The following is a 27,950-nucleotide window of genomic DNA, read 5'->3' as shown; positions in this document are numbered from 1 at the left end:
TCCTACCTATTGAGGCGCACCATGAGAATTTTACCTTCCAAGATCGCCCAGAGCGTTTGAAACATTATTCGTAGTTATGTAAGCTCGACAGTGTGAGAGAGACAAGTGCTTGATGTTCAAAAAGAACTACCACCAACAGTACTGGTAACATGAAGAAAATCATGTTGATAGTTGACAAAATGACATACATAGAATGGGATTTGAACAATTTCAACTAAAAGTTAAATGACCCTACAAAATACTAAAATGCAGATGAAGAAGCTAATTAAAAGAAAGAAACTTGAGCTAGATGTGTTTTAACACATGATGATTTTGAAACACAAAAGTGAGCTAGATGAGAACACATGATGATTTCTAAACATATACCAACTCTTTACTGCCTGGCCACCAGCTTTCAATCCTTTGCTACAAAACTAACAGCAGAAGCATTGTCATTTTGAGGAGATGAAAGCGAATTTCTAGACATCACATCTCCTGCTTGCGACAGTTGATCTTGTTGCTGTTGCTGCTGCTGCTGCTGCTGCATAAGAGGTTGCTGTTGCTGGTGCTGCAACTGTTGCTGCTGAAACTGGTGTAGCTGATGTTGCTGAAACTGGTGCTGTTGCTTATGAGAATGTATCTGCAGCTGTTGAAGCTGCTGTGCAGCCAACAACGTATGCATTGCCTGGTTGTTAGAGTAAAACTGCTGATTGCCTCCGAAGGATGCTGGGAAGTTCATCATAGGTCCACCATTTGCTATGCCTTGCCCAGTTAGCACTTTCAGATGCTGTATCTCCTCCTTTAGAGCATCATTCAACGCTACATATGAAGAAGAAACAGACCAAAATATCTATTAGCAACTCTCCAGACAAAACTCCAAATAATTGATAGATGAATTAGTTATTCACAAATTCCTATCCAAGAAATATTACATATGCAACTCCAGCAATCTTGGGTAAGTATTTTCCTAGGTTATGTATTAAATCCATTATCCACATAGAGTTGCAACCAGAATTCGACTGAAGAAATTCGAAGACGCCAAAGAGATTATGGAGAGGAAAATTTTGAGAAGAGAAGGAAAATTATGTTAGGAAATCGTTCTTACCTGCCAAAATACAATTGTTCACGGAGAGCAAAAAAATAAGGTTCTGGTTGAAATATGATCATTGAATATTTCTATGGTGTCAAGGGCCTTACAAGGTGATGTAGCCTATTGGTGTCTCCTAAACACCTTATGATAACTTCCTCATATTTCTTAACACATATATAATTATCCAGATTTATGGATTAAACAGATTATTACCCAATACATGGGCATCAATCATGACACTAACTATATGAATTACTCAATGTTCACTTTTATAACCACAGTATAATGTTATGAGAAACAAAAGCTTTTTAAGTTCTAACATCTGAATTATGCATCTAACCCCCACTACCAAACTATTAGAATTCAAAAAGGAAATACTAAATTTAAAAATATTGGACTGTATATAATATTCCTATATCTACATCAACCAGGTCCAAACTCAAACTATGTTTAGCCTTGTCAAACTAGAATTCATGTTGTCTCGGTTTCTGTACAATAAGATATATGGCAGAATTACTAGTATTTTTAACCACAAAAACGTCAATACCATACCCAATGTGAAAATGATGAAGTATATCAAAATTGATTTTACTTTCTTCTGAAATTGAGGAAATTCTTGAAACCAACCAAACCTAAATACAGCCAGATATTAACTTGCGGTTGACAATTAATCCGGTTTGAATAATCTTGAATGATTGATCAGTTGAACTAAAGACACTCAAGATGCCATTGAGAAACGGCAACCATTATTCAGACAGATAAAAAGAGAAGGTGGGTTATGGGCAAAAAGTTCCTTAAAGAAGTCATGCTCAGATTCTTACCATCTTGCAAGTGCACCTGTTGTTCCATTGTTTGTAAACGCAGCTTAAGTTCACTGTTTTCAGCATTCAGGCCATTTGTATCTCTCTGTTTCATGTGGGGAAAAAAAAAGCAAGCATATCAAAACCAAATCTCTCTGTTTCATGTGGAAAAAAAAGAAGCAAGCATATCAAAACCAATAGTCTTATGTTATAGCTTATACATGAGAAAAAGGTTGAAGATAGATATATCTGTACATTTTTCCATGTGCAAGCAGATGCTGAAGATTCTAGACCAAACACTTATCTACTTCCATCACTTCAACCACACTCGACGTATTGCCAATAACAGAAAGAAACAGAAATAAAAAGAGGAAAGAACACAAACAATTACTGGGCAATGAGAGTAACTGATATACACCTGCAACAGGGTCAACTGAGCCGATAAAGTAGTTGCTTCCGTTTGCAGAGTCTGAACTTTTCTCTCAAGCTCTGCTATATATCTCATTTTCCTTTCCTTTGATCTTGCAGCCGACTGCCTGTTGGCCCAAATCCTGTTGCACAGCATAAGCAAATACAGTGATGATTAACAAATTGGCTTAACTTTTAAACAGCCATATCAGACAAATTAAAACAAATTCAAGGAACATGAAACACCTCAAAACAGCAGATTGCCTACATCAATGGACTATGAATACTTTCAGAAAGCTTTGTGAAGACTTTACATAGCCCTGAGAAACTTTTTTACCAGCAACTGTCTTTATCAAAATTAACATTTTTTCTGATCAAAAAGAGGGCAAAAGACAAGAAAAAAGAGCCTCTTGGATACGCAGAGAAATAGTTTCAGACTGGAGACTGCAAATCTTAGCACCACTTGAAGAAATAGCATAGCCAAAAGGTAAAAGGACTGTGTTTACAAACCATCCACCTTTTTCTCTGATAAGAATTTTAAAACCATCCACCTTTGTCTCACCTAGTGTTGTCAGAGATGCAAAGGTGACTTAAGCACTACTGTGAGATGTAGGGGTGTTGGAAAAATCAAACTGAAACAACAAACCGACAGAAAAATTTACTTCTGGTTTGGTGCTGAGGAACAAAAAACAATAATAATTGGCTTGTTTTGGTATGAAACTAGAAATATCAAAAAGAAACCGAACCAAACTGCCAATAATATATATCATATATATCATTTTCTTAAAATAATCTGAATATGAAAATATTTATTTAAACTTGTATATATTTTAGAGAATTTTCACAATTTTTTGCTTCTTGCCATGTGATTTCATGTTGAGGAGAAGAAATACAGCTATCATTCAAATAAAATGGAACGATGAGTAGAACTTGTTGAAGATGAACGACATTAACTTCTTAAGAACAAAAGCCATTACAAATTTGGGTTAGAAATGTTTTTACAGTATTTTTTAAAAGGTAAGTAATCCTTTCCGGAGCTGACATATTTTACAGTTTTGTTTGACTAAATGTACTAATTAACCACTTCATTTTTTTTAACGACAGAGAAATTTTTCTGGGGCCAACCTTTAGGACCAACTGCACCCTTCGAAACTCAGGAATAACAGGCTCTACCCTTTTCCATTTAAATGACACGCTTAGTTCGCATGGTGCAAGGCTTGAAGCAATGACCTAAGTCACAAGTCCCTCAATCTTTTCAACTTGAACTAAGCCTCGGGGCCACTTCCTTCATTCTTTTAGCTCTTATGTTTTAGTCATAAAAAAAACAATACATAATTTCACTTGAATTTAAGTTCCTTTTTGTAAGTTCCAATTATTCTCCATTTATTGATTTAATGAATGAACCACTAGCTTGAGAGCATACATACTTCATGTGTATAATTTTTTTATACTTCTCAGTGCTCATGTGGTACTAGTTTCTATAATTTACTTTTTGGAAGAAAATTTAGTATTTTCTTATAGATTGATTTCGAGGATTTCAAAATAATTTTCTGTTTGTAATGGTGTTCAGACATGATCATTGTTCTTATAATTTGTCTTGCCAGTTATGGAGTTGGTAAACAATTTTGTATTCAATACTTGATTTATTGCATATTACCAATGTAAGTCTTTATTTTACTCATCTTGATTATACTCTATAAAACCGTTTTTAGTTAACATGCATATAAGCAGTGTGAAGTCTCTATTTTACTCATCTTGATAATATTCTATAATACCATTTTTAATTTACAAGTATAGTCGCTAAACTTAGATGTCCGTAACAAACAACATTCTTGCTATTCAGCTCCTATTAATAAATTTTCTCACTTTACATTGAAATGTAGTTCCCTCAAGTCCATTTAAAAAATGTTGCTAAGAAAGAAAGGCACAAGAAAGGAAAAGACAAAAAGAGCCTTAGTTTAATACCAGGAGAAAGACCGAGACTGAAGTAATTGTATAGTTTCATCTGCAATGAACCAAACATTTAAGCTTTCCCACAAAACAAAAACATAATGAAGCTACTAGCCTACTACTAAGTCGCTGAGCAAACAAGGCCCGGGACTCGGAAAAGAACAGTTTGACTAGGTCAACAAAATCAAGCTTAAGACATTGAGCCATCCCATAACTTTTCTGTAATCTGTGCAAGCCAGTAACCTTATAAAGAAAAATGTCTACTGTCATTTGAATTATATTAGGCTCTAATCCTATAAGGACAATACACAGTCTCCCTATATGCACCACCATTGATTTACCTCTCTTCATTAGCACTCCAGTACAACTGCCTGCTTCACACTCCTCGGAGGGTCCCATAGTTTCGATCTCATATATTTTTTTTCCATAAAGGTGGAGCCCAGGCAAGCATGTCGGGACCTCGATTATTTCACCGGCTACTTGCTACTTCCACCGTACTGGGTAACTCAGTCAACAAGGCATAGGCAAACGCAAAGAAATCACCAAGTATTTTTTGTCTCTGTTAGGACTGGTCTCCAAAGTTTGCACCCACATGATCAACCACTAGGTCATACCCTTGGGTGTTCAATCTCATATGTTCCCTGACCCTTCACCCTCCCTCTTATCAATAAATTTAAATTGCCAAGAAGGCAAGGGAGGGGCAGTGGTGGCAGTGGGCTTCTGTCGCCAACAACAGAGGTCAACTTTAGCTAATTTAAGAGGAGCCAAGAAATCAGGAATTTGGTATTTAGAGGTGGATTCACCATAAATGAACTCCAGCTTTTAGGGAGCTGAACTTGTTCTGATGTAGGCTCAAGGAAGAACTGGAGAAGACAAGAAATAGAAAAGAAATGCTCGGGGGAGCAAGAACAACTTATTGGGACAAATAGAGTAGAGGGACAGAAGGGCCTGGTCTGTTTACTCTTTTTAATTTTCCTTTCCTGTAACTCTCATAATTTCACTGTCTTTTCAGCTTTTAAAAAACAAAAGATGACAGAAGAAGCCGCAGGCAGACCTTTAGAAGTTCAATAAAGAACTGCTTCATTAAACAAAAACTGAAAGGTTCAAGGAGCAAAAAGCTAGGAAAAATACAGATAAAATGCCTAACCACCAGCAAAATGAATGATTATCATCAAACAGAGCAAGCTTTCATAAAACAACACTGTAGCATAATATCTAAAACCTTTTTAGACATCCAGAACACATTTAGGAGGCTTATAGTTTGGGCCACTCTAGTGTGCCACCAGACCTCCATGTAACGGTTTCATCCTAAGCAGTACCAGTAAAGCAAAATGCAATGGCAAGGCCAAGCTAAATTAATATGAAAGAGACTGCTATAGTAAATGAATAACAACATTTCCATATAAAGCCTTACCGCTTGGCACGTTTAGGATCAATAAGAGCAAGTTCAGCAAGCTTGGCAGCAGACGTGGCTTTCTTAGTTTCAGCTGAAGATGACTCTTCCACTCCTGACATGAGCATCTCTGGCTTGATTGTAGTTGAACCATCCATGGACTGGCTATGCTGATGTCTAACTCTTGGCTTCTCACTAACAGTAGGAGCCACTTTATTTATTCCTGAAGCCATTGCTGGTGTTTGTGATGAACCTGAAGCTGCAACTGCTGCAGAAGACTCACCTACTTGGAATTCAGAAGACAAAGATGAAGAATTGAGCTTATCCATGTCAAGGTACATTGAGAAGATGTCCTCCTCAGTCTCGTCTGACAGAGATGGTCCATCTAGTCCAACAACACCAAGATCACTGTCAAAGCTAATATCATCAGGAAGAGTAAGAATTTCTGAGTGGGCACGTCGGTGACCGAATTTTTTTGGTGGGTTATCAGACATTCGGCTTATATCAACACTAAACAGGCTTGAATCTTCCGACAAACCATGACCAAAATGACCTGATTCTGAAGCATTTCCAGGTCCTAATGGAGGTAAATTTACTAATCCAGGTTGTTCATACTTTACATTGGAACTACTACTAGGAGGTGAAAATAATGAGTATCTCCCGGATGGAGGCAACGAACCTCCATGGCTTGAAGAAGACTTATCCTTATCCATACAAGCCCTCCAAGTCCAAACAGAATAAACCCCAACCCTTCAGATTAATGATCTTCAAATGTTAACAGCACAGATACAAACCCAACATCCCGCACATATATATACTCAAAATTTAAGAACCTTAATAACAGAAACCCAAAATTCAACAAGTCAAAGCAAGAACTTTATAGCAGGAAAACCATAAATCACAATACAAGTTGCTTTATCCTCTGCATTTAAAATCATGGGGTGTTCAAATTCCACCGAAACCGAATAACTTTAACAACACTTAGGTACAACGGAAGATAAAACCCCTTGCTGAAACCCTGTAGATTCCTCAAATACCAAGCAAGCTTGTCCCAGATCAATTTCCTCTGAAAATTGAAAACAAAAAATGAGCAAACCCCACAAAACTTTATAATACAAAGATGGAATTCTGATAAACAGAAATTCTATACAGCATAAATTCAAGAAAAAACACAAACCCAGAATTCAAAGATCAAAGAAATTAAAAACCCATTTCTCAATTTAACACACACAAAAAAAAAAAGTACAGAGCAACAAATCAAAGAGATGGGTGATAAAGAAAATGAAAAAAAATACAAAACAAATACGAATTTATTATTTTTTTAAAAAAAAAAAAGGAAGAGAAAAAGGGGTAAATTCTTACACGGTTTCGATTAGCTTTGAAATTAGATCTGCAGAATGAAGCAGCTTTTTCACATGGGAAAGGGAAAAGGGAAAAGGGAAAAGCTTTGTGGAGATGAGAGACGATAAACAAAGAGGCAAATCTGTGTGTGAGAATGGAAATACTATAAATTCGGACAGGGAGGACATGTTTCGACGCTTTCAAATTTTATTTATTTTTATCTTATTCTGTTTCCCAAAAAAAAATAGTTTAACTCTCTCCGTCTTATAATATTAGTTGTTACAATTTCTCTCGCATTTTCATAAACAAAAAATGTTACTCTCTCCGTTATATATTAGTTATCATAATTCGTTTCACACTTTCGTAAATAAAAGAAGATTACTCTCCCTATTATATATTAGTTGTCCCAATTTCTTTCATGCGTTCGTAAGTTAAAAGTGTTACCTCTTCATTATATATTAGTTGTTGATTTCCTTTCACAAGTTCATAAATAATTTCTTTTTACTAATTTACGTTTAACTCTTTTCAATGTAATTATTATAATTTACTTTCAAAAATAATAATTTTAAAAAAAAAATAAAAAAAATAATTTTATCTTGATTTTGTAAATTTTTTATAAATAATCTCTCAATTTATTTTTATTTGTCCGATATTAACTGGACACATTTCTGAAATAGTACTATTAAATAGAGTGAGAGTTTTACACTATCATTATGTTAAATATAATAAATTTAATATTTTAAAAAATACATTGAGTAACTATTGTTAATAATAAAGATAAATTATGAATTAAGTGATAAGTTATCTCCTAGTTTATTAAACTGGACAAGTAAATAGATATTTATTTTAAGTATAGCGGACAAGTAAAAATGGAGGAAAAAAATATCTTGAAACAAATAGTTTTAGAAACACTGACAACTAATATGAAACGATGAAAATAGTACAATGAGATAAGTATCAAAAACACACTTAAACTATTTCTCTTTTTTGAGTTTTACACCTAAACTATTAGAAGTGTAAGTTTCATACCTAAACTATCACTTATTAATTTGAGAAACACACATCTCTCTTTTATTCCACTTTCATCATGATGTGTGTATTACACTCTCTCTTTCATTTACAAAAAATTGTAACATTACACTCCACATGGACAAAATATTTCATATCACACTCCACATGGACAAAACATTCCACATTCATCCCCCAAACCTCTTCAAATAATAATTTAGATATTATTTTAATTTTTTTAAAAACATTCTACCCTGCCCCACCTAACCCTCCGTTTCTAAATTTTCCCCCTGTTTCATTTTGTGTTAAATATATACATATGATTTTAGAAAAGTATTTTTTATCTGACGCAAGACTTTTCTTAAAATATAATTTTTATTTCTCTTATATCAAAGTATGCAAGTAGAAAAAAGTATTTTTCTAAAAATATATGTACATATTTAACTCAAAACGAGAAAAATATATAAACTAAATAAAATAAATTAAGAGCGGAGGGTTAGATGGGGTGGGTATAATTTAATTTTTTTATAAAAATAAAATAATAATATTTTTTAGGAAGGAGTAGGGGAGGGGATGAAATACGAATTTTTTAAAAGATATTTTATATAAGAAATCTTAAATAATAAAAGGATAGGGGATTATTCTTTTTTTTTGGGGGGGGGGGTGGTAGAGTGGGTGAGAAAAATATTTTAAATTTTATTTTTTGCAAAACTAATTTCTTTTTTTAAAAAAATAATTTCTTTTTTAAAAAAAATTTAGGTTAAAAATACTTTAATCTTTGACTTTTAATTAATATTAATAGTTTATTTAATTTTTGTCAAGATGAAATAGTTTATCCATGTGGCAAGGTTTTTGCAAAAAATAGAGAGAGTGTATTACACACTACTGATGTGTGTTTCTCAAACTAATAAGTGATAGTTTATGTATGAAACTCACACTTTTAATAGTTTAAGTATTAAACTCAAAAAATGGGATAGTTTAGATGTGTGTTTCTCTAGTATAATTGTTTTTTCGTCACACAAATTACAGGTTGAAGTTCAATTAGATACAAGAATGTGAGGCTATTGTGATTTCAACTGCTCATTTGCTGAATTTTTTCAAGTTTAATACTTTTTTGAAGTTTAATCATTCGATTAATTAAAATTTACAACACATAAATCTACTACAAGAGTAAAGTGCTTTCTAATTAACTTTTTTTATTTATTTTCCTTAAATTCAATTTTTTTAATTAAGGTAGAGACACTCTCCCATTATAATATATTAACTCTTAGATTATTTTCAAATTTTATGTTGTATGCTTATTCATTTAATTATTTCTTTTTTATGTGTGTTTGTTCTAAAACTAAACATGTTTACATTTAATTCTGTTTTCCTCAATCAATTTTATTTTTCAAACAAAATTTAAAGTGTTTTACTGTTTTCTATAAGTAAAAAAGAACTGAAATAATTCTTCAAACAAAATTGTTCTTAATCCTAAAAAATATATTGAATGAGAAACCATACCCAAGAAAAAGGAGTGGCGGGAAATAAACATTCAAACATTGTTAAGTGCTATAATATTGAACTTGTTTAGTGTTAATTGCTGAAGTTTTTAGTCAATAGTCCTTTATTTATACAAGTCGGTCTATTTCAATCCTTTATTTTAACCTTGAGCATCATTAATCCCTTAAATTTGCTAAAGCAAAGCATCTTTGGTCCAACCAACACATAAATTTTAAAAATAACGATGACTATCAAAAAACACAGCAAAACTGATCGACTTTTGGATTGATCGAAAAATTGAGTGGTTCAGTCGATTTTATATTTCAAAAAATTGAGTGGTTCAGTCGATTTTATATTTCAAAAAATTGAGTGATTCAGTCGATTTTATATTTGATTTTTTTAAGCACCAAAAATAAAAAAAATAAAAACACGACTGAGCTTGATTTTCAGCAAAAAAGAAAAAACCAACAGAAAGTCAATTGATTTGCCTTTTTTAATAATTGCCGTTAATTTTTTAGTTCGTTAAGTTAGTTGGGCCAAAGGGTGTTCCACTTCAGTGAACTTAAGAAACTCAATATGTTCAAAGTCATATTTAAATGATCACAATCGACCTATATAACGGACAATTTTAGCTAAAAACTCTTAATGGCAAATAAGATTGGACATGTTTTGGATATTGTAGAGATCGGCACAACTGTAAGTTTGCATTTGTCATTTTGTAACCAAGACTACGGGACTCGAAATAGTAGTAAATAGGAGTGGAGGTCGCATATTATGGTAAAATGTTAATAGGGGTAGAGTGTTGTCTTGCCTTTGTTATCTATCGCCATATATTGTGTACTATATTCTAATTATCATATAGACGTCACACTGCTTTTCATATTTACTATTATGCTTTCTTTATTGTTTTCTTTTTCTTTTACTTAAGTTAAGGTTTTTCGGAAAGAGTCTCTCTACCACCACAAAATAGTGGTAAGATCTATCTACACCTAACCCGCCCCAGACCCCACTTAGTAAAATTTCACTGGATATGTTGTTGTCGTCGTTAGTAATCAAGGCCAAGAGCTTTGAAACGAGATTCTCATGAACTTAAAATCACCATCGTCTTTTCTGCTTGTGCAATTTTCACTCTTTCTCAGACCCCTCTTGTGAATTCTACTAGGTATGTTTTTCACTCTAAAGTGCAGAATTTAGAACTCAAAATCCTGATTTACAAGAACTTTTGACGACAAATGAAGATGGGAAAAGGATAGGTGATATATCTGTTTGGTCAGGCTTTCAATTCCATCTATTTGCTTCACCAGAAATATTGACACGTCTGTTATCTAAGTAGTGTAACTGGAAGTCTGATTAGGTCATAACCGATGGATAGTCCAATTGTTCATCAGCTAACCCTGTGGCTTTGGCATTAACCCTGGAGGCTAAATTTGTTGCTGACTATATACAGCATTCCTTGCTCACAACATTTGCAAGTGTGTAACAGTTTTGACACAGCCAAATGAATAGTCAAGGCAGGGGGAAGAGCAAGGGTAGCACAACACAAAGTTTGGCATTACATGTTATATCCTTTACTACAAGACAGTACATCGGCCGGAGTCCAAATAATTTTATCCTCACAGGAAAAGAACATAACAGTAAACCGAAGAAACACTATAAGCAGAGCACAACAGGAAGGGGGAAAAGGAAAAAAATCACACATTAAATAACAGGAGCAAAGATAGTGCTTATTCACTACAAAAACAACCGCATAGCATAGAAGAGTGGACTTCGAATGAGTTCCATCAGAAAATATAGTCCGGCACCACAAGGGGAAATCTTGACACCACAGCTTCGAATGGACTACCTTTTGGATCTGCTAATCTGCGGAAAAAGGGTACATACAGTAATGTTCTTAGTATCCAGCCAAGCAAAATGTAAACCCCAACTCTTTCAAATACGTAGACTGCTCTATATACAAAAAGAAAAAAGCCATCACAAAGTAACAACCAATTAAATTTTGTAAAGAGAGCCATAAAGTGATAACAAACACGAATTTCGCTACAAAAGGATAAAAATGAAAAGGCAAAAGTAGAATCCTCCGGACCAAGGATAGAGCATTGGAGGTTTCAAATTCTGAATTCAGAAAGGATTTCCTACAATTTGAAGGTTAATAGTCCAGCTTCAATAAAGTTCAAATACTATCACATTGCGAAAGCTTTTGACCATGCTTTTGTAAAACATGTTATGCTCTGAAATATCAAGTTTTTCTCCAAACCTAGTTTGTGAGAGCAAATGAACGCTTTACTGAAATGGATTTTTTTTCTTAATCAACAAAAATTTGAACCAGATCTCGATTTGTGCATGTCATCCTTGATCAGGGACCATGCTAATCATTTCTCGAGGAGGAAAATCTTATTATCGAACAACCATTATTAAAATACAAAAAAGGCAGAAGAGAAGTATGCAGCAGGCAGACCAAGACGAACTAGGGTTAACATCAATCAGCCTAATACAAGTATTCTGCAAAAAGCATTAGAATGAAAAGCAGATCCTAATTTCCTAGATCAAATCTGAGTATTGCCTTCAATCAATGAAAAAACACATTGCCAAATTCACTTATTTTCTTCTGATATAAAATATAACAATTGGATGACTGTATCAATATGGTCTGTTCTGCTCGACACAACAAACCGACTTTGCCCTACAGCTTAAAAGCCTAGAAAATGCTCACCTGATTATTCAGGTCAAATCATGTCACTCCAAGGACACATACTTGAAGTTGCTATTAAACTAGATCACTATGCCTTTCGTTTGTGAAGGTGTGGGTGGGGGGGGGATCTCAAGTAATGTTTTCTATGAAGCTAAAAGTCCTGGTAAGAGTGCATAACCATTGTATCATTTCAGGATTAAAATAAGAATCGATTAGAATCTACAGGTTGGCCATGCAAAAAGGGTGTATACATGAAAGTGCTATTACCATCCATACTAGGGTGCATGTGAAGGTGTAATGATAAACCATGGGAACAACCGATAGAATGTCATTTTGATGGTAAACCAATTGCAGTGATGTGACATACCTTCCAGGTACGAAAGTAAAAGCTCCTTCAATCGAGCCTGGTGAAAATGATTGTGATGTGCAACTCTCATAGACAAATTCTTCCTCCCCCGGTCGTAGCAGTGGAAACTGCAAGTATCATCAGAAGTGCAAAAAATTAGATAATCTCTGGTACAAACAGTGTCTGCAGCGAATTTGTACAATAATGCACATTACACTAGAAAATAAAGGCACCAGCTCCCTTAGTTAAACTATCTCTAGGGAAAAAAGAAGAAGCTCATCAAGCTTTAGATATTTGTCAAAAGAGGTCAATGGTGCAGCTAAAGGAGAAAGTAACACAACAATGAGTGTGGTAAATGAACACAAGGAAATCTGATTGTTCCAGAAGAGTTTTCCCACCACCATTTCCTATCAACACTTCCACCCTCAACATTGTGCTCTTTCTTTCTGTTGTGTTCTGATTTCATCTTAATTCCCAAAACATTATACTGATATAGTGTTGAAACTATTCAGGTCAACAGAATACAGAGAAGAATCATATAATCGTTATAAAAATAAAAATAAAAGTCAACAACCATTCAATCATCCCACCATTTTCCACCCCTGGGGAAGGAAAAGAGCCTGGAGCTGTTCATCAAGGGAGGAGTTCCTTGATGTTTAAGTTGAGTTAAATTATTCTGCAGAAGTTTGACAGAGAAGTATGAGAACTTCTCTCTCTCTCTCTCTCTCTCTCCCCCTCTCTCTCTCTGGTTTCCATATTTCTTTAACACATCTTAACTGATTTAATAGATCAGTGTAAAGATACTTCCCAATTGACTTGAGGAAATCCATGTTCGCCATTAACTGAAAAGACCACATAAATTTCAGCCTCAACTAGACAAGTATCATTTGCTTTGCCGTTCCAGGCTGAAAAAAATTACAGTTTTACCATAGTAGCTTCCTTTTTTGTCTAGAAGAAAACCAAAGGAAGTTATCGAACAAATAAAACCTATTTATCAGTCTTATCATAACTATATTATCTGTAATAGTTCCATAAACCCCGGTTATGAAAGTCTGAACTCCTACACTCCATGAGAGTTCATATGTCTCTTTTTGGGCTGTCTTTCCATCTTTTCTACAGCTTCTGTAGTTTGACAGAAAACATGCAAAGAGACTGATTCATAACCCAATGCATAATCATCCTTCCGCAAAATCAAGATAGCTATATAACTAGGTTACTACAGAAAATATTATTTGAATCAGTCCTTTATGTAATCTGATCAACAAGAATATCATCTCGTCTATTATTTGTTTCCAGCAAGTTTTGTTATCCTTTTCAGAGAAAAGTAAATCATTAGTCTTTCTTTAGCTGGAGCTAAAAACAAAATGGAAGATCCCCAAGTGGCAGTAGATTCTTTTGTTGTTTTTGGAAAAGAAGAAAAAATATACTGGCACTTCACATGAGAGAGGTGCCCACAAAGAATTTGCTAACAAGCTAACAGTTGAAAGAAACATGATCAACAGCAGAAGCTCAACGTTTTAATTAATAAGGGTGGTTTCCTCGTCAAAAAACTTAACGAAAATGATACCTTTCCTATCACCGCTTCTCCATTTACATCATCTACAATATTATCATTGCAGCGGATGGTCCAATGTCTCCAATATAGTTGGCAGGAATTGAAGGTCATCCCATTCATTATGCATCCTTCAGGTGAAAGAGACATGCGGATAGAATAAGCAAACAAAAACTTCTCATATTTATCTTGAATGATACTGAATTCTGGGACGAACACAGAAGAAGCACGGACCTGACATGATTTAACTATCAGTCTAGTCTACAGAATGAAATTAAAACCAGAAACAACTGACAAGAGCAATGTCTATTTTATTTGCTCCATGGAGTCAGAACAATTACCTTTACACCATTTGTAACAGCAAGAGAACAAAGTGGAGGCTCTTCTGGAAAAAGACTGATACTTCTCACTTTTCCTTCTTTATGGACTTTGATCACGCCATGTTGCAAGCGACGGATATGTTCCTCTAGCCACAATAGCATGGCATCTTGTTGTTGAGTTCCTTTTACATTATGCACCGACCTTATCAAGGTACTCGGTACACAAGGAATCATTTCTCCATCAGTTGTGAGATTCCTTGTACCAACATAAAGTTGACCAATGGAACAGTTCAGAAAGAAAATCTTTTCATTGTAACCGCAAGAGGCTGCCACAACAACATACTTAGATCGATTGCCTAATCCGATATGTCTGATAATTTCTTTAGTTTCTATTATCATTCGATGTATAGGCAACAAAGTTACATTCACCAGATGGTCATAAAAGGAGTAGCCTCCCATGAGACCTAATAAATTCCCAGGCACGCTTCCACTGGACTCCTCACTTGTTAGTTCCTGACCATCACAAAACCGGTAGAGAACCCTAGTAGGTAGAGGCAGCTTCACTTTCAAACTCTTCTCCAACTCCAGTATTTCTTCCTCAGATGCACCTTTACGCAATGTAGACAAAACTTCAGGGAAATTTATGGCTAGCCACTCTTTTAGCCTGTCCCAACATCTTTTAACTCGAGTAACCAAGGGCCATGGGTACCAATTAAAATCCTCCCGCCATGTTTGATAAGATGCCTAAGTAAAAAACATAAACATGCCAAGATGTCAGAAAGTGTTACAGGAATGCACACTAATGGTGCATATTCAGATGATCATCTCATATAATGACTTACTTTTCTTTGTTGTTTCTTCTTTTTTATTTTGGGTTTGATTGTTGATAAAAGCTACTCTAGTACAAGCAGATTATCAGCTCAAGAATGCTTACAATTCTTTACACCCTGCATCCCATTTTATACAACCCTATCACCATTCGATGAATCAAACGGTTCATAAATTATCACATTTTTAGAAATTTCCTTTATATTTCTATTTCTAAAAAGCACCCAAGGTTATGACCTTGTGATCAATAAACCAGGTTGAGCACGATGAGGTCTTAGTTCAAATCCCAGCAGAGACAAAACACTAGGTGATTTCTTTCCATTTATTCTAACCTTGGTGGACAGAGTTATCTGATAGTACCTATTATTGATGGGTGATGAAAGTTGGTAAGGTATCCCGTAAAATTAATCGAGGAGCGCAAGCTGCCCGGACACAGAGGCTGATCTAGAGGGTGCCCAGGGGTTTCACCCGATCCCCTCGCAAAAAATTACATAGTATGCATAAGGTATTTTTAAAAAAAATTATGTATATATATAAATTTTGAACATCTTGAACATAAGATTAGAGATTAGCTTAGTGATTGAGGGTTCAAAATTCACCTCGAGGTCCCAAATTCAAATCTCATACACTAAATTTTTATTTTTCGAATACCTTCAGTGAAAATTCCGAATCTGCTACAGTTATAAAAAAAGTACTAATTTCAAATTCAAGAAATGTCTACATTCCGATACCATAAAATCACATTCGTAACCTAACCCATAATTCTTTTTAGGACGAAAAAGATTACAATCAACTAAAACCTCAGTTAAATGCATAAATTGAGCAGCTAGCTGTACCTTGAAAGATGGCATGGGATTTCCAAGTGGGTCAATTGGAGAAGATAGGTAAAGATCATCGGCACAGAATCTTGCCCATAGCAAATCATCAGAGCTCCAATCCCTAAACCTTTTGCTAACACAAGCTACAGATGCAGCATCTTGAGGCGTCAATTTTGATAAGATTATATGCATCGTCAGCCCACCTAACCTTTCTAGATCCATCTTTTCTCTTCCTCCGCCGTCTACGGCCGGCCCCCGGAGATTACAGAAACGCCAAAGTGAATGAAGATAAAAGAGAAGAGAGAAGCTGGTTTAGTTACGTAGAGTTCTTTTTTTGTATTGAACTAAAGCAGTCGGCTTTGTCATATGCTCTGCGCTACGTATAGGTTGTTAGGTTACAAAATGAAATAAGACAACAATCACCCCGCAGTTTTGTAAGCAGTATTTTTAATTAAAAATTTAAAGTTTGAATTTGATATATAAAAAAATAGGATAATTTTATATGTATACAAAAAAGTTATTAGTTTATAAAAAATATAGTTATATTTTTATTTACATAAAAAATAATCAAAAAAAATCATGGACTAAATATTACATGGCTCAATTCGACCCAAGATCATTAGACCTTTTTTGCTTAACACTACAGGGCTCATGACCTCATCAATTCGATCAGGCACTCATCATCTATTTTCATTGTTCAAATCTTATTTTACTTGGGCCAAAGAATGTTCGCTTCCTTTTTTCGGTCCAAGACCATTAGGCCTTTTTTTATTTTCTTTCCTTTTCTATATCACTTTTTCTTTGCGGAATTGATTTTTTTAAAAAAATAAAAAATATTTTGCTATTTTTTTTGCTGCATTTTTTTAAATAAAAAATATCCCTTTTTTCAAAACTTTTTTCATGAAATTTTTTTCATCTATCACTATTATATAAATAGTGTAAAAATATGTGCATATATAATATACAAATAATTATGTAGTGTATATGTAATGTATCGATTTTTTATAAATTGTTATGTAATGTATCGATATGGTATAAATAGTTAAGTAGTGTATATGTAATGTATCAAGTTTTTTATAAATAGTTATGTGATGTATCGATATTGTATAAATAGTTAAGTAGTGTATATGTAATGTATCGATATTGTATAAATATTGTATAAACGTGTATCAATATTGTATAAATGATGTATAAACATGTATATATGATGTATAAATAATTATATAGTATACATGTAATATATTGATTTGTATAAATATGTATAATTATGTATCAATATTACATAAATAATTATGTAATGTATTGATATTTATTTAATTGTGCCTCTAACCTATGTAAATTCAATCATATATCATTAAAATTATTAAAATCTTTAGTTAGATTGCTACCATTCAATTGTTTTTATATAAAAAAAAATGTAACACATGCAGAAGAAGAACCAACAGACAAAGAAGCCTTATCAGACAAGAAAAAAGGCAAAATTCATCGGTGACCCCTTAAAGTTGGCACCAACTTTCACTTAGATACCTAAACCAGGAAATGTTCATTTTAGACACCTTATGTAAGGGTCGAATGTGTCATCTTGACACTTTTTAAATAATCTGTTGTTGGACTAAAGCGCATGTATTACAATTTCGTCCACATGGATTAGTTGACAAATTATATCATGTCAACTATGTCTTCTTTACACGTCATATTAATTTTAAATTTAAATGCTCAAAAGTTGATCTTCAACTCTATTTTCTCTCCATTTTCTCTTCAGTTCAAAAACCCATCTTCTTCAGTTCACCGATCAAAACCCTAGGTAAGAATATGAAAGTTCAATCTTTCTTGATTTTCATTCAATTCTTAGTTAGTACTAACTGTTATGTTAGTTTATGTTGCCAATTTTCAGGTTTAAAGGTTGAAATCAAGTGCTGGAGATTGCAAGGGTGAACTTCAATCCAGGCTTTTTGACATTTCTATCAACTACTTCTTGTGTTTGCATGTTTCGTTTGTTGAAGAAGAAGGTGTATGTTCTGGTTGTTTCCACTCTCTTTTAGCATTTTTTAACTAGGCTTTTTTTTGGAAATTGCACTGATAAAGTAAGGGGCTTTCGGGGTATTTTCTTGTGTTGGGGTCTTCTTTTTGGGATATGAACGACTATATATTGACATGTTTTCATCATGGGGGTCATGTTATCGCAGACCCTAACCCTACTTACAGAGGAGAAATAGATGTATTTGTCGTTATCATTAATAAAGATCATTTTAGCCTTGTCGAGTTTCTTTCATACACTAAAGACCTTGGGTACACAAATGTGAATGGTTTTTACTGTCAAAATGAAATTAGCAATGAATTTGTCCAAGTTACTTCTAATATTCAATTGTTAGACTATGTGAAAGACTTAATAGATGGTGATGACTTTCATGTTTATGTGGTCCATAAAATTGATTAGTTAGAGGAATTGCCAACTCCAGCTGGTCTTTTAGCATGGCCAGACTCTGTTGATGTTGGAAATGTGGAGAATGAGGCTGTTTCAGATGTGAATGAGACTGAGAATTTTTCATATGTGAATGAATCAGATCTGCATAGTAGTGACTCAGATGTAAATGTCATTCCTGATGAAGATGGTTCAGATGTTGATGAAGAATTGAGATCCTTTAGATCTGAAAGGAGGAACAAAAGAAATTCTAATCCTAAGAGAAAAAAGAAAGTACCTGAAGAAATACCAGTAGGTGAAACTGGTATTGATAGAGGCTTTGAAGATATTGAAAAAAAATAAGAAGGATAGATATGTTGGCAGATTAGGAGGAGATGAAGAGTATATTGATAGCTCAGACTGTGATAGCGATAATAGCACATGTGTGCTAGATGTAGAAGCTGTTAGGGGTGTTGATCAACCAGGAAGAAGGAAGAGTAAAACGGTCAGGTATGATGCTGAATGTGAAATTGCTATTTTTGAACTTGAAATGATTTTTGAAAATGCTAACAATTTAGAAAGCCTTTGGCAAATTATGCAGTAGAAAATAATTATCAGATTAAGTTAAGGCCTAATGAAATTCATAGAGTGAGGGCTAAATGTAAATTCAAAGAAAAATGCAAATGGTTGTGTTGTGGTGCAATTGATAGAGATTCTGATAACTTTTTGATCAGGAACTACCATTCCATACATCAGTGTTCTCCATCAAATAAGAATAAAATGTGTACAAGTAAATTCCTAGGAAACAAATTCAAGAATGAAATAATTAAACAATCATCTATAAAGATTTGGGAAATACAAGAATTGTGTAGGGAGAAGTTAGGATTGTATGTGGGTAGGACCATCTGTTACAAGGCAAAGCTTGATACATGAGAATCTGATACATAAACTTACCTCTTAAATTCAAATCTGATACATGAGAATAGTTGATACATAACCATTCGACATATTCAACAGATTAAGGGTTGATACATTGAAGATTGTTGTATTAGTTTTCAACTGAATTGTGGTTGATACATAACATCTTCTATTGATATAGGTTGTAGATGTATCAGAAGTAGTAAAGCTTGATACATGAGAATCCGATACATAAACTTTCCTCTTAAATTTGAATCTGATACATGAGAATAGCTGATACATAACCATTCGACATATTCGATAGATTAAGGGTTGATACATTGAAGATTATTGTATTAGTTTTCAACTGAATTGTGGTTGATACATAACATCTTCTATTGATAATAAAAGATGTGTAGTTTGGTAATTTCACAAGTGTAGCTTACTTACTAATTTTGGTTTCTCTTTTTCTGTAAAAACAATCAGGGACTTCAAGTCAAAGAATTCTACCAATAGATTCAAATTTTAAGGATGCAAGTTCAACATGCATAGACCTTGGTTTTAAGCCTAGAGGCTTGAGATGGAAATATAGAGATGCTGTCACTACCTCTCAGTTGCAGCAAATGGCAAACAAAAAGAAGAAGTAACAGCAGCACCAACTTTGAATACTTTTTGCTATGTAACGTAATAAACACTTGTGAGAATTGTACCCTTGTATTGATATAAGTTGTAGATGTATCAGAAGCAGTAAAACTTGATACATAAGAATCTAATATATAAACTTTCCTCTTAAATTTGAATCTGATACATGAGAATAACTGATACATAACCATTCGACATATTCAACAGATTAAGGGTTGATACATTGAAGATTGTTGTATTAGTTTTCAACTGAATTGTGGTTGATACATAACATCTTCTATTGATAATAAAAAATGTGTAGTTTGGTAATTTCACAAGTGTAGCTTACTTACTAATTTTGATTTTTTTTTCCTGTAAAAACAGCCAGGAATGGAAGTTCAATAGGCATAGACCTTGATTTTAAGCCTAGAGGCTTGAGATGGAAAAATAGAGATGTTGTCACTACCTCCCAGTTACAAACAAAAATTTTTCATTGGAATATTCTTTATTTGTATAGTATATCTTGTAATTTTTCATTCCCAAAAAGGATATTTTATTTGACATGCAGACCTTTAAATCAAGTTTGGTCAGGGATTTTTGTATTGTTTTTTTTTTTGTATCATAACATTTCAAAATTGAACTTGAAGTTCAATTTTAAAATTTTTAAAAAATTTAAAAAATAATAAAAAAGCATTTTTATTTTTTTTTCATTTCAAATTATTCACAAAATAATAAAAAGTAACTCCAATTATGTTTATGCTAAACACAACTTAAAATTTTTTACTTCAAATATCATTTTTTATTTTAAAAAAGAAATTTAAAAAATTCACAATTATATATGATCAAACGCTCTCAGCTTGCCAACTTGGTAGTCTAGCCTATCAACCGTTTGTCAATTTTCTTCCACGCCCACTAATCTGCCACGTGTGCAAAGTTCAAAGATACAACTCATTCATCAAATAATATCTAAAGTTGGAATATCGGAAAAAATAAGAAAATATAAAAACATCTGAGTAAAAATAATATTTATTTTAAAAATAGTAATGTTATAATTTTATAATTTATAAGATTCTTATTTTAAAAAATAAATTCAAGAGTCTTTGAGTTTGTATTTCAATTTATATGAATTTATTTTGATTTAAATTTGTTCAATGACCTGAAATATGACCTTTGAGGCTTTAACTATTTGAAATTGGGAAAGTAATGTTTTAATGTTGGCATATGTAAATATGTCATTTAATTTGGTCTCAACTGACATTTATATCCTCTGACTTTTGAGTTTTGATGTGCATAAGTATACACTTAAACTTGTATAAAGTTGAACAAATAAACACACGTGTCTTACGTGACATCCTACATGGCAATTTGAGTCCTATGTGTGTTATACCACGTACTATTCATTTGTCTACTTGTTCAACTTTATACAAATTTAAATGTCTATTTGTACATACTCTAAATTGAAAAGTATAAATATAAAATTAAGTCAAGTTAAATGGTATATTTATGAATTTATGCCTTTAATATTTGCAGCTGGTAGAGAATTTTGTTATCTTTGATCAACAAATTATCTCTTTCTTCTTATTATTTTAAATAAACAATTAATAATAAGTCTATTCACTCCTTTGAGTCCAATACCAAAAGAAGCAAAATTGGTGACAGTATAATGAGGGGTTTTCTAAACAAATTGCATCAAATTGTGGCGGTTAGCAAATCCTTAATAAAATTAAATTAATACTGTCTAAAAAGGATACTCACCCAAAAGTTTTATTTTTTCCAATTTATATAGGCAATCTGATAAGATTGGGCCTCACTCTCATCATAACCTACCACTTCCCAAAAAAGATGTTGAGAATTTGTTTAAATTGACTTATTTTAAGTATTTTTAAATATTTTTATAATATTTAGATAAAATTAAAAAATATTTCTAGGTATGAGTTGTTAAGTCTATTCTCTTTTAAGCAAAAATAGTTTTTAAAAAATTGAATCAAACAGCCTATATAAATACATATTTAAAAGTTATATTACAGATATGCACATGTATATTTTTTATAAAAATTTACGATATATATTAATCTTTTACACTCTTAGTTTGTAATCTAGTACAAAATAACTTTTCTTTGAATCCTTAAATTAATCATTATTTTTATAAACACTTTTATTAAAATAACTTTTCAGAAAAATCACAAATTCTCTACCTTAACCCCACCCTCATGATTTTTCAAGCATTGTCAGGCATTCATATTAACATGTTGAAGAGTGATATTTATCTTATGTGGTGCCAAATTTGGTAGAGCCGGCTGATATTACGGGGTGCACTATTGGCAATTTCCCAACAATCTATTTGGGACTATCTTTGGGAGTCAAACACAAAACAACTGAAATTTGAAATGGAATTATTGAGAAATTTGAGAAAATATTGGCTACATGGCAAATTCAATACCTTTCTCTAGGAGGAAGATTGACTCTAATAAGCAGTGTGTTGGATAGCATCCCAACATATTTCATGTCTCTTTTTCCAATTCCCAACAAAGCCTTTAAGCGTCTAAATAAAATTAGGAGAGACTTTTTATGAAATGGCAACAGTTGATCTCACAAATTACACCTTGTGAAGTGGTCAAATGTCACTCTTCCCAAACATCTTGGTGGCCTTGGTATCAAAGATCTTGCTATTCATAGCAAGTGTATGCTTATGAGGTGGCATTGGAGCTTTATTCAAGAGGAGGATACTGGCCTGTGGAAAAAGGTAATTGTGTCTAAGCATGGCAGTAACGCCCAATGGTGCACAAAACAATCCACACTTCCCTACTGAACTGAATTATGAAAGGCTATTAATATTTGTGGGATGAATTTTTTCAAACAAATTCACTTTGAGGTAGGGAATGAAAACCATATCAAATTCTCGCTAAACAAATGGACAAGAGGCTCCACTTTGAAAGAAGACTTCCCAAATATATTTAACATCATCAGACATCTTAATTATTGTATTGCTCAGTATAGGAATGACAACTCTTGAAACTTGAACCTAAGAAGAAATTTGCAAGATTGGAAATTTGAAGAGTTATTGAATCTGCTAAAAAATTTGGAGAACTGCGACATTAACATTCAAAGCAGTGATAAATTAAAATAGGACTTTAACAGTAAAGATCTATACACAGTCAAGGCAGGATATGAACAATAGAGCTTCAATAAGATGATGATTGATCTATAGCCCTGGAAGTTAGTCCGGAAGACTAAACTTCCCCCTAAAGCCTCGTGTTTTACTTGCACAACCTTAAAAGAAGCACGCCTCACTCAAGACAATCTTATGAGAAGAAGATTTCAACTGATCAATAGGTGTTACATGTGCCAATCAACTTCAGAAAGCATCAACCACTTTATGCTTCACTGCCTTTTTACAACACTCTTTTGGAACATGTTCCTTGCACTTTTTGGTATAAGTTGGTCCATGCCGTTCAATATCAAAGATGCCTGCACTAGTTGAAGCTCTATGAAAGTTAGAAAATCCATCGGAAAAATCTGGATCATGACCCCAACTTGTATTTTCTGGGTTATTTGGAATGAAAGAAACAAGAGATATTTCGATGGAGTTTTAACTCCAATTTGTATGCTTAAGGCTAGTTGTTTGGTTAACCTTTTTAGCCGCGCTAACTTTTTCCCCGTAAATAACTAAGATCACTATCTGGATTTTGTCAGCTCCTTAGCTCTATAAGATTTTTGTTCTTACTGAGTTGACAGATCCCATTTTTGTATCTTTGCATCTACTAGATGCCTTAATGAAATCTCACTTACTTCATCAAAAAAAGAATTTTGAAAAAAAAAATATCTTGTATTTTGAGATTCATTTGAAAAGTGCTTTTGATAAGCAAATTGTGTTGATTAATTTTTTTAAAAGTGCTTTTGAGAGTCAAATTACGAAAATGACAGCTATCAACGCTCTTTAATATTAAGATTATATTATAGAGAGAAATTATTTTAAATATCTATTATAAAATTTGATTAAATTTTATCTTTATTAATTAAAAAGTACATATAAAATTTTTAAATCAATATTATACGTAGATAAATCAAATAAAATATTTAATATTGATATAATATTAACATGATAATTTAAATATAATTAAAGACGTCAATTCAAATAAATTAAAAAATCATTCCACAAATCAAAAGATAAAATAATAATATATAAAATATGAAATAAAATAATAACATATAAAACATGAAATAAAATAAAGAATTGGTTGTGAAAAAATGAAGAATAAAATTCTTAAATGGAACTCAATCAAACTTATGAGATATGCTAATTAATTAACAAGGGAGTTATTAGTAAATATGTCACGCCCCGGGAAGGTATCCTAGACGTGACCGGCACTCGAAGACCATTGCTGGTCCCCAAGCGAACCACCTAGTCCAATCATACATCCGTTCATGCAATCAATCAGTGGAAGGCTTAAAATAAAGAAATAATTTAGTGGGCAACTCAAATCATCAATCTTACTCAATAAAGAAAGGCCAAGGGACAACAAATCGAACTCCAATCTATGTCATTAAATAGTCTGACAAGAACAATTCAAGAAAATAAAATACTCAATCGACTCATCACTATCTAGTCTATGAAGTCTTTATCACTACTATCTATTTGGTACCAATGACAGGTTCATGGCTACCTCAAATCAGAATGAAAAGACTAAATTCAACTCAAGAATAACATAAATGGTGTCCTCCGAATGTAGGGGAGGACTCACTAATAAGCTGAGTGTGAACAGATCCTCAACGGTGCGCCTATTGATGATTTCTTAAACTTGTCTCTGCATCATGAAATGATGCAGGTCCAAATGGACGTCAGTACGTGGAATGTACGAGTATGTAATATGACAGATTGAAACATGTGTCAAGATAGAACAATACCGGTTCAAATATCTCTAGTCATAAAGATAAGAGAGACTCAATCAAGGTGTCATAAGTCTAAAGTGAGGACACAGTTTAGACACAGACCAATCATATATAATTCAATTCCATCATATACAATCCAATCATGTACAATCCAATTTAATTTAATCACATACTATCCAATCCAATTCTATACAATCCAATCCAATCATGTACAATTCCAATCCAATCCAATCATATACAATCAACTCAACAATAAACTCAAAGGACTCCACTCAATAGATATGCAAATTAGAATTTAGTAATATTATACAATTCAACTCAATCATACTCAATCACAATCAAACCAATCATATCATGCGCAATCCACTCAATTTGGGAGTTTCTCTAACCGACAAACATCACCTATGAGCCAGTGATGTACAACAAGCCGACGTTGTTGCCACGTCCGTCCATACTTTGCCTAGGTATGAACGAATTAACCAATTATGGATCCATCAATCAATCAAGTCCTATCATTTCAGGACAATGAAATGGGAAACATCTGACTTTAACGGTCCAATCTCTTCCTACGTTGGCTACGTAGTTCATGGAATTCAAATATGGACTATACTCTTACCCAATTCGATGCTCAATACTCCTCCCAAGACTCAATATACTCATATCTATCAGGTGAGAAAAATACTCAAAATACTCATTTAGTCTATTTGGACTTAGTTTCAAATTAACTCATTTAGTCTCATTGGACTCTTTTCAAAACTCAATCAATCTGGTCTCATTGGACATTCTTTCAAAACTCAATCAACTCATCTCAATCATCAAACTCTTCTCTTTTTAAATTTGATACAATCTCAACTCAATGAATGCAGTAAATATTAAATGCATTTAAAACATAATTTTAATTCCTCAACTCAATCTCAAAATAGACATTTTAATGTAAAAATATTCAACTCATTTATACTCATATTCAAAATAATAATAAAAAAGACTTTTCAAACTCAGCTCATGTTTAATCTCTTTCTAAATTAAAGATGAAAATAATCATTTCTTTAAACTCAAAATAGTGCATAAATAATTTATGCAAAAAACGTTCACAAATTATTTTTAAAACTCCTTCTTAAACAATCATTTATACTCATATGACTCCAATCAAATCAAATTATGCAAATTACATATTATGTAGTCACATTAGACTCCAATCCATTTCATCTCAAACATCATCATCAACATAACTCTTCATCAATCATTCTACCTATGTTAAAGATAACCATCATTCACATCATCATCAAACATCTTGCTTCAAAATCCCCATTTATCTCTATATTCAATTTCATTCACACTGATTAACAAAAATACTTCATCTCTCTTTGAAAGCAATATTTACATAAAAACTATCAATCTCAACCTCAAGATAATTTATAACAAAAAAAATAATCTCATCTTGGGTTCATATGAATGAATACATGAATCCATACTCTCAACAAAACTCAACTTGAGAACACCATCAATACATATGAATTTATATACAAAAATTCATTGTAGTCAATATGTAACTACGGTTTGTGAAATAATTATGAACGATAATTATTCAAGAATTCAAGTTATGAAAATCATCAATCAATTAATAGTATATAAAAATATTCTTGAGTTTAGAAAAATTTTAAGAAAATCTTCATAGAAGGTTCAAGCCTTTCACAATCTTCATTCAACACATCTATGGGGCATATGGAAGAATTCAATCCATATTTTAGGTCAGCCTTACATACCTTAGAATAAATTTTGAAGAAATCTTGATGTTAGGTCTTCAATGGAAAGCTTGAATCCTTGAGTTTTGAGGGCAAATCTTGTTGGAGATGATTTGAGAGAGAATAGGATGAAGATTAAGGTTCTTTGGAGGTGAAAGACTACAAAATTTGACTCCAAAACGTTCCAAGTTCGTATATATACATATTAGGTAATTTTCCCAAAATGCCCCTACAAAATCTGGAAAATTGAACAAGTCCACGACGTGGACTTGTGGCGCACCTTTCTGGTCGACAAAAAAACAAAATTTGGAAAAAATGGGCAAGTCCGCGACAGGTCCGCGTCGCGGACTTGTCGCGCACCTATCTATTTGACTGGGCATAACTTTTTACTCCAAACTCCAAAAAATGCAATTTTGGTGGCGTTGAAAAGAAGACTCAAAGAACTTTAATTTGATAGGTTATAGGACACCAATTCATTATATTCTAGGAGATATGGTCATTTGAAGTTGACCCTTATACGAACTCATACAAAAACTTAGCCGATAGAAATTCTTTGGACTCGGCTTGATGTTAAGGATCCTTTATGACCCTAAAACACATCTAATACACTTTAAATACTTAGGAATTTATCTTAACTCATATATACAACTAGAAGTCACCGAGTTCGATCCTATATGCACATGAAAAATGATTCGAGTATTGGCAAAAAAAAATTGGGGTGTTACAAAATACATACAAACGATATGGGTACTTTGTCTTGATTTTTTTTTTGCATCTGCTTTTTTTAAGAAACATAATTTTTTACCTTCTTTCCAACAACAGAAAACGGCTTTTGCTTCTATTTAAAAGTAGTTTTACTGATTGACAAAATACCTTATTTTTTTAAAAAAAAAAGTGTTTTGGCCTCCCAAGAAAATGCAAATAAGCTCTTGATTCATTTGGTTTGATTCCGACATTTGAAAAATTGACTTAGAGCCAGTTTGGCATTGCTGTTGGGAGACCAAAAGCATTTCTTTTGAGAAAAAAATACTTTTCTTGAAAATATCAAAGTGTTTGACAAATTAGTAAAATTATTTTTAAATGGAAGCAAAACAATTTTTTTATTATTGGAAAGAAGCTAAAAAAATTTGATTCTTAAAAAAAATAGAAGCTGAAGCAGCAAAATATTTTTTCCAAGACCAAAATATCCATTCCATATATTTGTATTTATCAATATCTCTTATTAATTAATTAGCATATCTCATAAGTTTGGTTATGTTTCATGCAAGAATTTTATTTTTACATTATAATTTAGTTATTTATTACATTTATATATTATTATTTGCTATTTTTAATTATATTTAACATCATGCTAATATTATATCAATATTTAATATTGTTTTTATTTATCTATGC

The 27,950-nt window shown here is 32.8% G+C and overlaps 2 protein-coding genes and 1 non-coding gene across 3 annotated transcripts; all 3 read right to left on the bottom strand.

Moving 5' to 3' along the window:
• Nucleotides 1–106: 106 nt before the first annotated feature.
• Nucleotides 107–7,199, bottom strand: LOC129900857 (probable transcription factor PosF21). The gene is made up of 5 exons (XM_055975936.1): nt 6,985–7,199; nt 5,642–6,686; nt 2,288–2,420; nt 1,891–1,975; nt 107–798 (listed from the first exon to the last, which is right to left on the bottom strand). Exons 2-5 carry the CDS (start codon nt 6,331–6,333, stop codon nt 395–397), a joined length of 1,314 nt encoding a protein of 437 aa, XP_055831911.1. The 5' UTR covers nt 6,334–6,686; nt 6,985–7,199; the 3' UTR covers nt 107–394.
• Nucleotides 7,200–10,981: 3,782 nt separating this feature from the next.
• On the bottom strand, nt 10,982–16,405 carry LOC129900515 (F-box protein SKIP16). The gene is made up of 5 exons (XM_055975503.1): nt 16,023–16,405; nt 14,380–15,102; nt 14,054–14,272; nt 12,508–12,614; nt 10,982–11,311 (listed from the first exon to the last, which is right to left on the bottom strand). Exons 1-5 carry the CDS (start codon nt 16,224–16,226, stop codon nt 11,233–11,235), a joined length of 1,332 nt encoding a protein of 443 aa, XP_055831478.1. The 5' UTR covers nt 16,227–16,405; the 3' UTR covers nt 10,982–11,232.
• LOC129901946 (U6 spliceosomal RNA) lies at nt 11,763–11,864 on the bottom strand. The gene has a single exon (XR_008770021.1). It is a non-coding gene; the product is annotated as a U6 spliceosomal RNA (small nuclear RNA).
• Nucleotides 16,406–27,950: the final 11,545 nt, after the last annotated feature.

The sequence above is a fragment of the Solanum dulcamara genome, chromosome 8 (genome assembly GCF_947179165.1).
Source record: "Solanum dulcamara chromosome 8, daSolDulc1.2, whole genome shotgun sequence".
NCBI lineage: Eukaryota > Viridiplantae > Streptophyta > Magnoliopsida > Solanales > Solanaceae > Solanum > Solanum dulcamara.
The sequence above is the reverse complement of the archived record's forward strand: the minus strand, read 5'-3'. Positions and strand labels throughout refer to the sequence as shown.